Consider the following 16884-nt stretch of genomic DNA (forward strand, 5'->3'; position numbering starts at 1 on the left):
TATTATCCAACAAAAGCTCAATGACACATCAATTGGTATTCACGCACAAATGAATTATGCATGTTAAAAGAATACCCTTGAAATAATTTCCCCTGGTGAATAAATTAAATGACAACAGACCTAATTTAACTAATTGTACATAAATATTCGCTGCACCTCGGTGTAGTACATTCCAGTCCCTGACAAAAGTATCGGTGTTTGAAATAATGACATACCCCACATTCACATCGCCTTCAGGCACAGTCACACTTTGCTGGCATAAATATAAATTTACGACCACCAGCAGATTTTTTTTTCATTCTTCCCGCCCATCGTTGGAGTGGCCAGTATTACAAAGGATACGTCCCTGCTCTATAAATGTAGTGGCTGCCTTTAGGGTCTCTGACATGTGGTTCCTTACCATCACCACCGGCAAACGTCGCCTGTAAAACCAACATCATCATCTCGTGCAAGAACAAATCAAATTCAAAATAAAATTGAAATCAATGTCAAGGACATCTTTTGAAATTCGGAACTAAATTCCAGATTGACAATTAATGCCTTTGATTGGTAGCCAATATGATTTGTCAATAATAATATCACCATAACACAACCTAAGAAATACAAACAAGTACCTGTTCTAGGGTTGACAACATACAATATTATTTCCCTGCAGAATTATTCGACTATCAACTCTAATGTCCTCAGTTTCTGATGGTTGTAAATAATAGCTGGGTTATTATACAGTCAATATCTTCATCATGTGAACAAAATGGGTAGAACAAATGAAATCATTGCAAGTTGTAAACATGCAACATTTTGGAGCAGTTCAACAGTAATGTCCAATATTGATACCCAGTAATGCCCAATATTGAAACCCAGTAATGTCCAATATTGATACCAAGTAATGTCCAATATTGACAGCCAGTAATGTCGAATATTGATACCCAGTAATGTCTAATATTGATACCCAGTAATGTCCAATATTGATACCCAGTAATGTACAATATTGACACCCAGTAATGTTGAATATTGACACCCAGTAATATCCAATATTGATACCCAGTAATGTCCAATATTGACAGCCGGTAATGTCTAATATTGATACCCAGTAATGCCCAATATTGACACCCAGTAATGTCCAATACTGATACCCAGTAATGTCCAATATTGACACCCGTTAATGTCCAATATTGATACCCAGTAATGTCCAATATTGATACCCAGTAATGTCCAATATTGATACCCAGTAATGTCCAATATTGACACCCAGTAATGTCCAATATTGACAGCCAGTAATTAAGGATTAACATCAATTACTTTTTCTGTTATACAGTCATAACAGAAAAAACTGGAGTGTACTCTAAATAAACCACGAAGCGGTTTATGAAGAGAGTACACTCCAGTTTTTTATGTTATGACTATAACAGAAAAAATAATTAATGTTAATTCTTATAATTTAATTTCGTCTTATACACACCAAGATATTTCACTTTCTTTGGCGAACTCTTTTCTGTGATAAATTATTATGCAACGTCATCAGCCAATCAAAAATGACGTTACATTTCGCAACGTCAAAATTTTTGTTATGGAGGTATAACAAAATTATTTCAGCCAATGAAAATGCGTGTTTCATACAAAATTAAATTATTCTCCAATATTGACAGCCAGTAATGTCCAATATTGACAGCCAGTAATGTCCAATATTGACAGCCAGTAATGTCCAATATTGATACCTAGTAGTGTCCAATACAGATACCCAGTAATGTTGAATATTGATACCCAGTAATGTCCAATATTGACATCCCAGTAATGTCCAATATTGATACCCAGTAATGTCCAATATTGACACCCAGTAATGTCCAATATTGATAACAAGTGATGTCCAATAAAAGAATCACCTGCAGAAGCTGGAGGCTGTGATCTTGTCTGCCAGTTCTAGGCTCCTCTTGCTTGGAATCAACCGCATTGTGTATCTGCAAGGACAAAATGTTTCGTTGTTAAGTATGAAAATATTTAGTACTAAAAATGAGGCTGAAGATTGGAATGACAAAATATGTTGTAAAATACATTTGGAGAGCACACAACAAAGATGTTTTTTCCTGTCGCAGCAATTTTATTGGAAATTGCATCAAAGTAATGGTAAGATGACAATATTGTATCATGGTTGGACACAATTCCAGTTACATTTTCTGAAGTAAAATTGGTGTACGAAGACTGAAACATTGTTTTCCTCTTCTTACCCAGATATTCTACACTCCTACAACGGAAACGCTCTTTGTCTCGGATTGTAACCAGACAACAAAGAGACTTCAGATATAGGACATTATACTGACAGAATATAATTTTATTTTCCGAGATATATCCTGATCAAAAAGGGATGAAGTTTTGCAGTGATTGTAGGGTTGAGATGCTACGTGGGGCTGTATAAACCCCCCAGGAATGCAGGACTCCTTATCAGCTCAGTAATCAACTTGTTTATCTCATGTGTGCCACCCCATTACGGGTCTCTTTGAAGGCTTTAAACTTTTATCTTTTTTGGAAATCTAATTCGGTATCATTCCAAATCCAATTCTGATGCATTTTTTAACAAGCATGGAAGGGAACAAGATGTGCTGTTTGATACGCTATTTATAGAAGTTGTAGCGGTAAAAACATTTTCCTTTCTGGACGTTTATGCTAAGACAGCATGTTACCATAACTGCCCAGACAATGATCTAGCTCATTTAAACACATTAAATGGTAAAACAATTCCAAAGGATTCACCATAGGGGGTCTATATTCCAAGGTTGCCTTATTGGCACTTGACCTCAACAACTTCAATTTCAAACAACTCATATTATTTGGATGTTGCTTGATAATTCTAAGGTTATCAGCACTTAATTTTCTGACAGGACTAGTTCTATAATGGCCAAACCAAAGTGCAGATAAATTTTGCTTGTCATTGGACATTTCAGTTTAATATAAATGCAATTTTACCTAATTTGAATTTTTTTGCTTATAAATACATAATGTACATGCATGTTCGACATTTGGAACAGCAGGACTGAACTTCAACAGAACCTATCTGAGGAGTGAGCTAGTTTAACAGAACAGCAGAACAAGTCTGGGGAGTGTGCTTGTCTAAAAGAACAGTAGGACATGTCTAGGGAGTGTGCTTGTCTAACAGAACAGCAGGACATGCTTGTTATAGTGAAGTCCCCAGACACATTCCCATGAAGATCGGTTTCAGTCCTTTCTTTCATCTCTGGAGGTCGGAGGTTGTAGGAGATGCCAGGATTAGCAGCCAGTGATAGTCATCAGCAAGAGACCAAACAGGGACAGCTCCCCCTCCTCCTCTCTCTCAAAAAATGTTTATTAAAATGTCTGACTGGCCTTTGCGACACGTTCATGATGGCAGTAGATTGAAGCCTGGCATATTTTAATGTAAACTATAATGCAATGAATGTATACTTAATATATATCAATGTATGTCCGATGTTTGACCTTGCTAAATGGAGAACTCAATGTATTTACTTGTATAAACAAAATGTGGTATACATTTGGTTTGCCAACAAATAAACCAAAAAAAGTCATCTGGATTATTAATTCACATCAACAAACCTTCCAAAAGTGCAGCACAATACCACAACTGAAGTCAAATGTAAATAGAATCTTAATTCAAATTCTTTTTGTAACCGTTTCTTTTTCATAATAGGCAGTTTGTTATATTTCCATCAATAAAAATTTCAACACATAAATAACGTTATTATGACATCATGAAAGACATTTTCATGACGTCGCCCTACTGTCTTGCCTTTGTCAATTGTTGCTATAGAGATATTATGATAACATATGAACATTCGTGTTAGGTCTTCTATCAAAGTTACATTCTTATTTTCACCTTGATACTGATAACTTTAGTTAATTGGGGTGTTTAAAACCTCTTAGGAGAAAATCAATCAGATGTTCAAAAGACTGACGTTTGCCAAGTATTGTATAGACAGAACAACAGGCAGGACTATGTTGTTTAATGCATGATGTACAAGCATTCTGGTGACGTTTATCCATGCTGACTTGTAGACAATACGAAGCACTGTTAGACAGAGTATACCCAACAAAGACAGTTAGTATGGTCCAGAAGTCTTGGTGCTTTGACAGAGAGTCAATGCCGTTTTGACATTTGGACACAACCTTATTGGAGTCTAAATGGTTTGAAAAATAGGGAACTGAAACTTTTATTCCTCACTTTGGGCTGGTGGAGCAATGGAACATGTTTTTTTTTTTTTTTTTTTTTTTATGTCCAGTCAACTCTTTAAGGGACAACTAGTTATAAACTACTGGTTTTTATTACTCGATATCTTCAAAATTTACAAACAAAACCTTTATATAGTCACACTGATTTGACAATGGGAGGGACATTGATCCAGACTGGCAGATTTGACAGTGAGATGGATAATGGGTAAGACTAACAGGTAAATTTGACTGGTGAAAGCAGACCTCAATTGGGACCTTTGTTTGACAACTAAACAGGACTTTATATCAGAAAAACTGACTAAGGAGGATAGTCAAATCAGGCCTCTACATGTCAGACTGGCAGAAAAGGCCTTACTGCTATTGGAAGACTTTGCGATAAAACAGGACCATGTCCCAGACCTATGGGGTTGAGAGGACCTTGGGCAGATCTGTCGGAGACCTCCAGGACTGGAAGGTATCAAAGATTTGAGACATGGAGACCTGAGACAATGTAGAGACCTGAGATATGGAGACCTGAGACAACGCAGAGACCTAAGATATGGAGACCTGAGACAATGTAGAGACTTGAGACAACGCATAGACCTGAGATATGGAGACCTGAGACAACGTAGAGACCTGAGATATGGAGACCTCAGACAATGTAGAGACGTGAGACAACGTAGAGACCTGAGATATGGAGACCTCAGACAATGTAGAGACGTGAGACAACGTAGAGACCTGAGATATGGAGACCTCAGACAATGTAGAGACGTGAGACAACGTAGAGACCTGAGACAATGTAGTGACCTGAGACAATGTAGAGACCCGAGATATGGAGACCTGAGACAATGTAGAGACGTGAGACAACGTAGAGACCTGAGAGATGGAGACCTCAGACAATGTAGAGACGTGAGACAACGTAGAGACCTGAGATATGGAGACCTCAGACAATGTAGAGACCCGAGATATGGAGACCTGAGACAATGTAGAGACCTGAGACCACTAGAGACCTGAGATATGGAGACCTCAGACAATGTAGAGACGTGAGACAACGTAGAGACCTGAGATATGGAGACCTGAGACAATGTAGAGACGTGAGACAACGTAGAGACCTGAGATATGGAGACCTCAGACAATGTAGAGACGTGAGACAACGTAGAGACCTGAGATATGGAGACCTCAGACAATGTAGAGACGTGAGACAACGTAGAGACCCGAGATATGGAGACCTGAGACAATGTAGAGACCTGAGACCACTAGAGACCTGAGATATGGAGACCTGAGACAATGTAGAGACGTGAGACAACGTAGAGACCTGAGATATGGAGACCTGAGACAACGCAGAGACCTGAGATATGGAGACCTGAGACAATGTAGAGACCCGAGATATGGAGACCTGAGACAACGTAGAGACCTGAGATATGGAGACCTCAGACAATGTAGAGACGTGAGACAACGTAGAGACCCGAGATATGGAGACCTGAGACAACGCAGAGACCTGAGATATGGAGACCTGAGACAATGTAGAGACCCGAGATATGGAGACCTGAGACAACGTAGAGACCTGAGATATGGAGACCTGAGACAATGTAGAGACCTGAGACCACTAGAGACCTGAGATATGGAGACCTGAGACAATGTAGAGACGTGAGACAACGTAGAGACCCGAGATATGGAGACCTCAGACAATGTAGAGACATGAGACAACGTAGAGAACTGAGATATGGAGACCTGAGACAACGCAGAGACCTAAGATATTGAGACCTGAGATATGGAGACCTGAGACAATGCAGAGACCTAAGATATGGAGACCTGAGACAATGTAGAGACTTGAGACAACGCATAGACCTGAGATATGGAGACCTGAGACAACGTAGAGACCTGAGATATGGAGACCTCAGACAATGTAGAGACGTGAGACAACGTAGAGACCTGAGATATGGAGACCTCAGACAATGTAGAGACGTGAGACAACGTAGAGACCTGAGATATGGAGACCTCAGACAATGTAGAGACGTGAGACAACGTAGAGACCTGAGACAATGTAGTGACCTGAGACAATGTAGAGACCCGAGATATGGAGACCTGAGACAATGTAGAGACGTGAGACAACGTAGAGACCTGAGATATGGAGACCTCAGACAATGTAGAGACGTGAGACAACGTAGAGACCTGAGATATGGAGACCTCAGACAATGTAGAGACATGAGACAACGTAGAGACCTGAGATATGGAGACCTGAGACAATGTAGAGACCTGAGACCACTAGAGACCTGAGATATGGAGACCTGAGACAATGTAGAGACGTGAGACAACGTAGAGACCTGAGACAACGCAGAGACCTGAGATATGGAGACCTGAGACAATGTAGAGACCCGAGATATGGAGACCTGAGACAACGTAGAGACCTGAGATATGGAGACCTCAGACAATGTTGAGACGTGAGACAACGTAGAGACCCGAGATATGGAGACCTGAGACAATGTAGAGACGTGAGACAACGTAGAGACCTGAGATATGGAGACCTCAGACAATGTAGAGACGTGAGACAACGTAGAGACCTGAGATATGGAGACCTCAGACAATGTAGAGACGTGAGACAACGTAGAGACCTGAGATATGGAGACCTCAGACAATGTAGAGACGTGAGACAACGTAGAGACCTGAGATATGGAGACCTCAGACAATGTAGAGACGTGAGACAACGTAGAGACCTGAGATATGGAGACCTCAGACAATGTAGAGACGTGAGACAACGTAGAGACCTGAGACAATGTAGTGACCTGAGACAATGTAGAGACCCGAGATATGGAGACCTGAGACAATGTAGAGACGTGAGACAACGTAGAGACCTGAGATATGGAGACCTCAGACAATGTAGAGACATGAGACAACGTAGAGACCTGAGATATGGAGACCTGAGACAACGCAGAGACCTAAGATATTGAGACCTGAGATATGGAGACCTGAGACAACGCAGAGACCTAAGATATGGAGACCTGCCACAACGTAGAGACCTGAGATAGGGAGGCCTGATACAACATGGAGACCTGAAAGGTAGAGAAGACCCAAGACGTGGAGACCTGAGGTAGAATAATTTATTGATAATGGTGACGTATATTGATTACCGAGATGTTGACCTGTAAATCAAGTTATAAAGTAAAAATTACTCGTTTACAAAATAATATACACAGAATATAGATTTTACTGATAAATCCTACGGTATAGGCCAAGAACTTGACCTTTGAACTTTTAATTATCTCGGCTTTATTGTGCATTTCATTAACTTCTCTCTGTGGTAATACAAATCCACTGAGTGTATAAACTGGGTTGTGATACAAAAGACAAAATGTCAAATGATAATGAATCAAAGCCTGCCAAATCAGTCAGGCTGAGTTGTATTGGGTCAAAGACTATGTCATCATAAGGGGTAATTATCCTACTGGTCATGTCCAATTTAAAGTGCCCGTCTATGCATTAAAGTACACAATACAAAAATAAGATAAGTCGCACACAGACATGTTTGTTTGGAAACTTATTCCTGTATAGCTTAGCTGCCAAGGTATTGTTTTAGATTTTATTATCTACCCTACATTGGATTGTAAAGCCTTAGATGTTTTTTCTGGCGTGCGTGGAATTTCCACTTTAACACTACTGTAATCAATCTGTTCTGCTATTGAAGCAGTAACCCCAGGGTCCCAACTCACCCCTCAACTGCCACCCAATATCAGTGTATTGGCTCGCTTGGGCATAAAAGTGATCACTGAAGCGTGTTGATGGTCACATGTGATTGGCTCAGTAGACAAAAGAAGTATGATGTTGGCACAATAGTATTTTAACATTGAGTGGTACATGTGTGCTAACTAACATACAGCTTCACAATCTGGACACAAATGATTTAAATTCCAGCACATTATCTTTTCCTGGTTTACTATTCAGACTTAATAAAGTATCATAGAAAAGTTTCCCTTTAATGAAACTATCTTTTCTTTGATAAATAATTACTAATTAAGGAATAAAACAATACATATCATACAAACATGTGTTATGGATGAGACAGCCATTAACAAGCAGGCTTTATTAATAAGTGAAGCGCTGCCGTGCATAAGTTGAATCAGTTTGTCATTAATAAATTGTTTGTTAAGACATTCAACAGTAGGAAAAAGCAAATTTCCTCCCAATTTTTCCCACCCAAAGTACAAACAAGGTAGGTAATTCCTGCCATTCTATGTGAATGCAATGTACATGAATTATACATAATGTGAAAAGTTAGGTGTAACTGCTGGATAATGTCACAGTTAAGTAAAATATATAAAGAACAGGACTGGCGGGTGTCAGGGATGTGTATGTAGACTAGGACTGGAGGGTGTCAGGGATGTGTATGTGTATGTAGACTAGGACTGGAGGGTGTCAGGGATGTGTATGTAGACTAGGACTGGAGGGTGTCAGGGATGTGTATGTAGACTAGGACTGGAGGGTGTCAGGGATGTGTATACAGACTAGGACTGAAGGGTGTCAGGGATGTGTATGTAAACTAGGACTGGAGGGTGTCAGGGATGTGTATGTAGACTAGGACTGGAGGGTGTCAGAGATGTGTATGTGTATATAGACTAGGACTGGAGGGTGTCAGAGATGTGTATGTAGACTATGACTGGAGGGTGTCAGGGTTGTGTATGTAGACTAGGACTGGAGGGTGTTAAGGATGTGTATGTAGACTAGGACTGGAGGGCGTCAGGGATGTGTATGTAGACTAGGACTGGAGGGTGTCAGAGATGTGTATATAGACTAGGACTGGAGGGTGTCAGGGATGTATATGTAGACTAGGACTGGAGGGTGTCAGGGATGTGTATGTAGACTAGGACTGGAGGGTGTCAGGGATGTGTATGTAGACCAGGACTGGAGGGTGTCAGAGATGTGTATGTAGACTAGGACTGGAGGGTGTCAGGGATGTGTATGTAAACTAGGACTGGAGGGTGTCAGGGATGTGTATATAGACTAGGACTGAAGGGTGTCAGGGATGTGTATGTAAACTAGGACTGGAGGGTGTCAGGGATGTGTATGTAGACTAGGACTGGAGGGTGTCAGGGGTGTGTATGTAGACTAGGACTGGAGGGTGTTCAGTGATGTGTATATAGACTAGGACTGGAGGGTGTTAGGGATGTGTATGTAGACTAGGACTGGAGGGTGTCAGTGATGTGTATGTAGACTAGGACTGGAGGGTGTCAGGGATGTGTATGTAGACTAGGACTGGAGGGTGTCAGGGATGTGTATGTAAACTAGGACTGGAGGGTGTCAGGGATGTGTATATAGACTAGGACTGGAGGGTGTCAGGGATGTGTATGTAAACTAGGACTGGAGGGTGTCTGGGATGTGTATATAGACTAGGACTGGAGGGTGTCAGGGATGTGTATGTAGACTAGGACTGGAGGGTGTCAGGGATGTTTATGTCCACTAGGACTGGAGGGTGTCAGGGATGTGTATGTAGACTAGGACTGGAGGGTGTTAAGGATGTGTATGTAGACTAGGACTGGAGGGCGTCAGGGATGTGTATGTAGACTAGGACTGGAGGGTGTCAGAGATGTGTATATAGACTAGGACTGGAGGGTGTCAGGGATGTATATGTAGACTAGGACTGGAGGGTGTCAGGGATGTGTATGTAGACTAGGACTGGAGGGTGTCAGGGATGTGTATGTAGACCAGGACTGGAGGGTGTCAGAGATGTGTATGTAGACTAGGACTGGAGGGTGTCAGGGATGTGTATGTAAACTAGGACTGGAGGGTGTCAGGGATGTGTATATAGACTAGGACTGGAGGGTGTCAGGGATGTGTATGTAGACTAGGACTGGAGGGTGTCAGGGATGTGTATGTAGACTAGGACTGGAGGGTGTCAGGGATGTGTATGTAGACTAGGACTGGAGGGTGTCAGGGATGTGTATGTAGACTAGGACTGGAGGGTGTCAGGGATGTGTATGTAGACTAGGACTGGAGGGTGTCAGGGATGTGTATGTAGACTAGGACTGGAGGGTGTCAGGGATGTGTATGTAGACTAGGACTGAGGGTGTCAGGGATGTGTATGTAGACTAGGACTGGAGGGTGTCAGGGATGTGTATGTAGACTAGGACTGGAGGGTGTCAGGGATGTGTATGTAGACTAGGACTGGAGGGTGTCAGGGATGTGTATGTAGACTAGGACTGGAGGGTGTCAGGGGTGTGTATGTAGACTAGGACTGGAGGGTGTCAGGGGTGTGTATGTAGACTAGGACTGGAGGGTGTCAGGGATGTGTATGTAGACTAGGACTGGAGGGTGTCAGGGATGTGTATGTAGACTAGGACTGGAGGGTGTCAGGGATGTGTATGTAGACTAGGACTGGAGGGTGTCAGGGATGTGTATGTAGACTATGACTGGAGGGTGTCAGGGATGTGTATGTAGACTAGGACTGGAGGGTGTCAGGGATGTGTATGTAGACTAGGACTGGAGTGTGTCAGGGATGTGTATGTAGACCTAGGACTGGAGGGTGTCAGGGATGTGTATGTAGACTAGGACTGGAGGGTGTCAGAGATGTGTATGTAGACTATGACTGGAGGGTGTCAGAGATGTGTATGTAGACTATGACTGGAGGGTGTCAGGGATGTGTATGTAGACTAGGACTGGAGGGTGTCAGGGATGTTTATGTAGATTAGGACTGGAGGGTGTCAGGGGTGTGTATGTAGACTAGGACTGGAGGGTGTCAGGGATGTGTATGTAGACTAGGACTGGAGGGTGTCAGGGATGTTTATGTAGATTAGGACTGGAGGGTGTCGGGGATGTGTATGTAGACTAGGACTGGAGGGTGTCAGGGATGTTTATGTAGATTAGGACTGGAGGGTGTCGGGGATGTGTATGTAGACTAGGACTGGAGGGTGTCAGGGATGTTTATGTAGATTAGGACTGGAGGGTGTCAGGGGTGTGTATGTAGACTAGGACTGGAGGGTGTCAGAGATGTGTATATAGACTAGGACTGGAGGGTGTCAGGGATGTGTATGTAGACTAGGACTGGAGGGTGTCAGGGGTGTGTATGTAGACTAGGACTGGAGGGTGTCAGGGGTGTGTATGTAGACTAGGACTGGAGGGTGTCAGGGATGTGTATGTAGACTAGGACTGGAGGGTGTCAGGGGTGTGTATGTAGACTAGGACTGGAGGGTGTCAGGGGTGTGTATGTAGACTAGGACTGGAGGGTGTCAGGGGTGTGTATGTAGACTAGGACTGGAGGGTGTCAGGGGATGTGTATGTAGACTAGGACTGGAGGGTGTCAGGGGATGTGTATGTAGACTAGGACTGGAGGGTGTCAGGGATGTGTATGTAGACTAGGACTGGAGGGTGTCAGGGATGTGTATGTGTATGTAGACTAGGACTGGAGGGTGTCAGGGATGTGTATGTGTATGTAGACTAGGACTGGAGGGTGTCAGGGATGTGTATGTAGACTAGGACTGGAGGGTGTCAGGGATGTGTATGTAGACTAGGACTGGAGGGTGTCAGAGATGTGTTTGAACTGTTTAATGAAGAGGGTTGATGATAGGAGGAAGAGGGGAAGCCATCAAATGAGAGTAGGTAAATATAAGGAATCAATGGGAAGGCGTGTTGGGAGATATGTATATAGGGAATGGGTGGCTGGGGGTGTCATTGTAACTACAGCTGTAGATTAAATGTCCATTGTTATGGAATGTAGACAACCCCACCCTGTCTCACAGCATGTATCCTCCCACACACAGCATTGCTACATGTACCAATCATTCTCCCAAAGCCTGATTTAGTGTCGCAGCAAAACCAACAAGACATCTATTGGGGTATGATTTTGGAAAACTTTTGTGACTATTAATCCACGCGGAGACCTTGAAATATTACAATGCTCAAAGAATGTACAAAAAAAAAAAAAAGATTTCGTAAGAATAAGTTCTAGTCTGATAATCTTGGAAAAATTGAATTTCTTAATAGCTTCCTTTATTTTTAATCCTTACACTATAACACATTTGCATAAAATCATTCTTAAACAAGACCTTTGGCATTTTTGTTCAGAAAAAAATACCATTTCAAGCATTGCCCTGTAGGAAGCTTTTAGAGTGTAACACCAAACACTTAGTTGATCTTGATTTACAGGCTGTTTACATAGCTTTACATCAAAACAATAACAAACCTCTCGCAGAAAAATGCATGAATGAGTATAGCCCTGATTAAGAATATGTAATAGCCTTCCTTCATGCCATCACCCATGTATAGTTTGTCCCTCCCCAGCTGGAACAGTGAGTCAGGACTCAGGCTATACATACCCCTGTTTCTACCTGAGCTTAAAAAAAAATGGAAAGATTCTGATGCATCGCTGCGGCATTTTCACTGTACATCATTGTTGGTAATATTTTTAGTTCAAACATCACTGAACCTGGATGTTCAGCAACATTTCAGGTATTCATGGCTTTCAGAAATAGTTCCAGTTTACATAACAATACCTAGAGTAGATGGACTTTGTCATCATCCTACATAACATAGGCTTACGTAACTATAAACTAGCGGCATTAAAATAACAACGTATCTATAGTAATGTTCCGTGGACAATAACGTGGTGTTACGTGATTGATTGATGGTTTCTCGTCATGCAGTATTATGAGATCCTTGAGATGGTATCAACAGCATGGATTATGCTAGTAAACCCTCTAAGGTCTGATATCTATCACCTATAGCGAGAGATTTTTTATATAATCTCAAGCTTTGTTTTACATACCATTATATCTGACTAATGATTGAGATAACAAGTTCTCTGTGAATCGTGTTGTATTTTCAACAAATTAAGTTTCAATCGGATCCAATTCTTTTTTCTGACAAGCTGTTTGTCAATTTACATAAGGAAGCATGCATTGTTATATAAGAAAGAAGTTAATTTTTGTAATAATAACATCTCTCTGCTATGAGGACAAGGAAAATAGGGAGGTATGGAGGTAACTGTAGGGGATAGACACTTGTTCACTTACAGTGATACACTTTACCAAATCTAAAGTATCTGTAGATAAATATCTTAAAAACTAACAAAAAAAATAAAAAGCAAACATACCTGCATAAGAGTAAGAAATATCCCAGGTCAAACAGCAGATTTGATCAATGAACAAGTGAATTTTGTGTGACAAACCAATACAAATTAATCTATTGAGTATTGATATACCCAGTAACTATAGCTACCTGTTTTATTACAGTAAATATAGAATTAGGATCCAGTTCTTAATTTGTTGGGCTATTTTTTTTCTGAACTAATTACCAGAAGGACAATTGTTTTGGAAAGTTTCTTATTGTCCTGATCTGAGAATGTTCTCATGGTCTCAATAACTTATATGTCTAATAGCGTATGTGAATACAAACCAACTTCAGAACAGGAAATTTAACAAGTATTTCAAAAGTGTCAAGTTACTGTGAAGAAAATCAATTTTGATCCTGAAGGATTTCTGTGACTGACATTTTGATTGCAATCATAGTTTTGGGTTAATGAGTTCTGTCTGCCCCAGTTAAAACATAAAATATACCAATAAGAAGAAATAAACTACAAGTTAAACTAGAATCCTGGAAAACCTTATGAAAATATCGTAGAATTATGAAAAGAGAAAGAAATTTAAAGACAAAATTGAAACCATTGATAGGAAAAAATTATTCAATTAATAAAGCAACAAAAAATGAAAGCCACAAATTATTTTTTTAAAACCAAGAAAAAAGCATGCCACGCGCTATTATAGTTGATAGGATCACAGAGGCTGCATGAGTATATGGTCTGCACAAGTATGAAAGGAGCACGGACTGTTTGGCGAGATAAGGGCTGGGCCCAAGTCCTGAAAACTCTATTTGGAACATGTCATGCTGATTTTTTCCACACATGTCAATGAATTTGGTACAGTGTTCCCTGATCCCCACATTAACACTTGGCAGTACATATTTACAGTGTAAAAGATAAGAGTGCTGCAGTACATCTTGATAACAAATATCCAGGGTAATAGAAGGTCTGCAGATTTTACTAAGCACCTCAAAAGTCCTTATCTAGTATTTCGACCCCCCAGCCTGATTTCTAGGTTTTTACAATAATCCTCAGGGATAGGTCATATATATGGCATCAAAGTTTTCAAAGATACAGAAAGTGAAAATAAAAGTCAAGTGTAAACTCTCCAAGGTCAAGACTACAACCTCAAACTAGGACCTCAGGACACAGTCAACACTAGGACCATAGAACACAGTCAATACTAGGACTACAGGACACAGTCAATACTAGGACTACAGTACACAGTCAATACTAGGATTACAGGACACAGTCAATACTAGGATAACAGGACACAGTCAATACTAGGATTACAGGACACAGTCAATACTGGGACTACAGGACACAGTCAATACTAGGATTACAGGACACAGTCAATACTGGGACTACAGGACACAGTCAATACTGGGACTACAGGACACAGTCAATACTAGGATTACAGGACACAGTCAATACTGGGACTACAGGACACAGTCAATACTAGGATTACAGGACACAGTCAATACTGGGACTACAGGACACAGTCAATACTAGGACTACAGGACACAGTCAATACTAGGACTACAGGACACAGTCAATACTAGGACTACAGGACACTGTCAATACTAGGACTACAGGACACAGTCAATACTAGGACTACAGGACACAACCAATACTAGGACTACAGGACACAGTCAATACTGGGACTACAGGACACAGTCAATACTAGGACTACAGGACACAGTCAATACTAGGACTACAGGACACAATCAATACTACGACCATAGAACACAGTCAATACTAGGACTACAGGACACAGTCAATACTGGGACTACAGGACACAGTCAATACTAGGACTACAGGACACAGTCAATACTAGGACTACAGGACACAGTCAATACTGGGACTACAGGACACAGTCAATACTAGGACTTTAGGACACAGTCAATACTAGGATTACAGGACACAGTCAATACTAGGACTACAGGACACAGTCAATACTGGGACTACAGGACACAGTCAATACTAGGACTACAGGACACAGTCAATACTAGGACTACAGGACACAGTCAATACTAGGACCACAGGACACAGTCAATACTAGGATTACAGGGCACAGTCAATACTAGGACTAGGATACAGTCAATATGGGATTACAGGACACAGTCAATACTGGGACTAGGACACAATCAATACTAGGACTACAGGACACAGTCAATACTAGAATTACAGGACACAGTCAATACTGGGATTACAGGACACAGTCAATACTAGGATTACAGGACACAGTCAATACTAGGACTACAGGACACAGTCAATACTAGGACTACAGGACACAGTCAATACTAGGACTACAGGACACAGTCAATAATAGGACTACAGGACACAGTCTATACTAGGACTACAGGACACAGTCAATACTAGGATACAGGACACAGTCAATACTAGGACTAAACACAGCAATACTAGACACAGTACACACACTGGATACAAGACAAAGTATAAGGACTACAGACACAGTCAATACTGTGATCGAGGACCTCCAATCAAGGACTCACAGACACTGCAACTAGGACTACAGGAACATGTTCATACTATGATAAGCACATCAAACTAGTAAGACAAGCATATGGACTACAGGACACGTCTACAGACTACGGAACAAGTCAATATGGACTACGACCAGAATCTTACTACAAACAGTCAGATACTGGACTACAGGCACATAATATGGGTACACACTGTCAATATAGGATTAAGGTCGCAATACTAGACTACAGGACACTGTCAATACTAGGATTACAGGACACAGTCAATACTAGGATTACAGGACACAGTCAATACTAGGACTACAGGACACAGTCAATACTAGGACTACAGGACACAGTCAATACTAGGACTACAGGACACAGTCAATACTAGGACTACAGGACACAGTCAATACTAGGACTACAGGACACAGTCAATACTAGGACTACAGGACACAGTCAATACTAGGATTACAGGACACAGTCAATACTAGGATTACAGGACACAGTCAATACTAGGACTACAGGACACAGTCAATACTAGGACTACAGGACACAGTCAATACTAGGACTACAGGACACAGTCAATACTAGGATTACAGGACACAGTCAATACTAGGACTACAGGACACAGTCAATACTAGGATTACAGGACACAGTCAATACTAGGACTACAGGACACAGTCAATACTAGGACTACAGGACACAGTCAATACTAGGATTACAGGACAAAGTCAATACTGGGACTACAGGACACAGTCAATACTGGGACTACAGGACACAGTCAATACTAGGACTACAGGACACAGTCAATACTAGGATAACAAGACACAGTCAATACTAGGACTACAGGACACAGTCAATACTGGGACTACAGGACACAGTCAATACTAGGACTACAGGACACAGTCAATACTAGGACTACAGGACACAGTCAATACTAGCACCACTGGTATAATGAAAATTGTGTTAAGGACAATTAAGTTCAAGTCCTGTTGATGATGACCTTCCAAGGTCAAGGTCACAGACAATACTTAGCACCATGGAGAGAGGAAATTGTGTTAAGGTCTGATATAGTTCAAACTTTAAAGTCAGAGCTACTACAGTGACCCTACCCCACTCTGAACAAGTTTATCATAG

General features: G+C 41.3%; 1 protein-coding gene across 1 annotated transcript in view; it reads right to left on the reverse strand.

Annotated features, from left to right (window-relative positions):
* The window catches only part of LOC117316920 (U3 small nucleolar ribonucleoprotein protein IMP3-like), a 73345-nt gene that overhangs the window by 2992 nt on the left and 53469 nt on the right, over positions 1–16884 (reverse strand). The window contains exons 3-4 of the mRNA XM_033871697.1: positions 1881–1955; positions 343–422 (exon numbers count right to left, since the gene is read on the reverse strand). Coding sequence (XP_033727588.1) covers positions 343–422; positions 1881–1955 — 155 coding nt within the window. The remainder of the gene's footprint in view (positions 1–342; positions 423–1880; positions 1956–16884) is intronic.

This window comes from Pecten maximus, chromosome 2 (assembly GCF_902652985.1).
Source record: "Pecten maximus chromosome 2, xPecMax1.1, whole genome shotgun sequence".
In the NCBI taxonomy this organism is placed as follows: domain Eukaryota; kingdom Metazoa; phylum Mollusca; class Bivalvia; order Pectinida; family Pectinidae; genus Pecten; species Pecten maximus.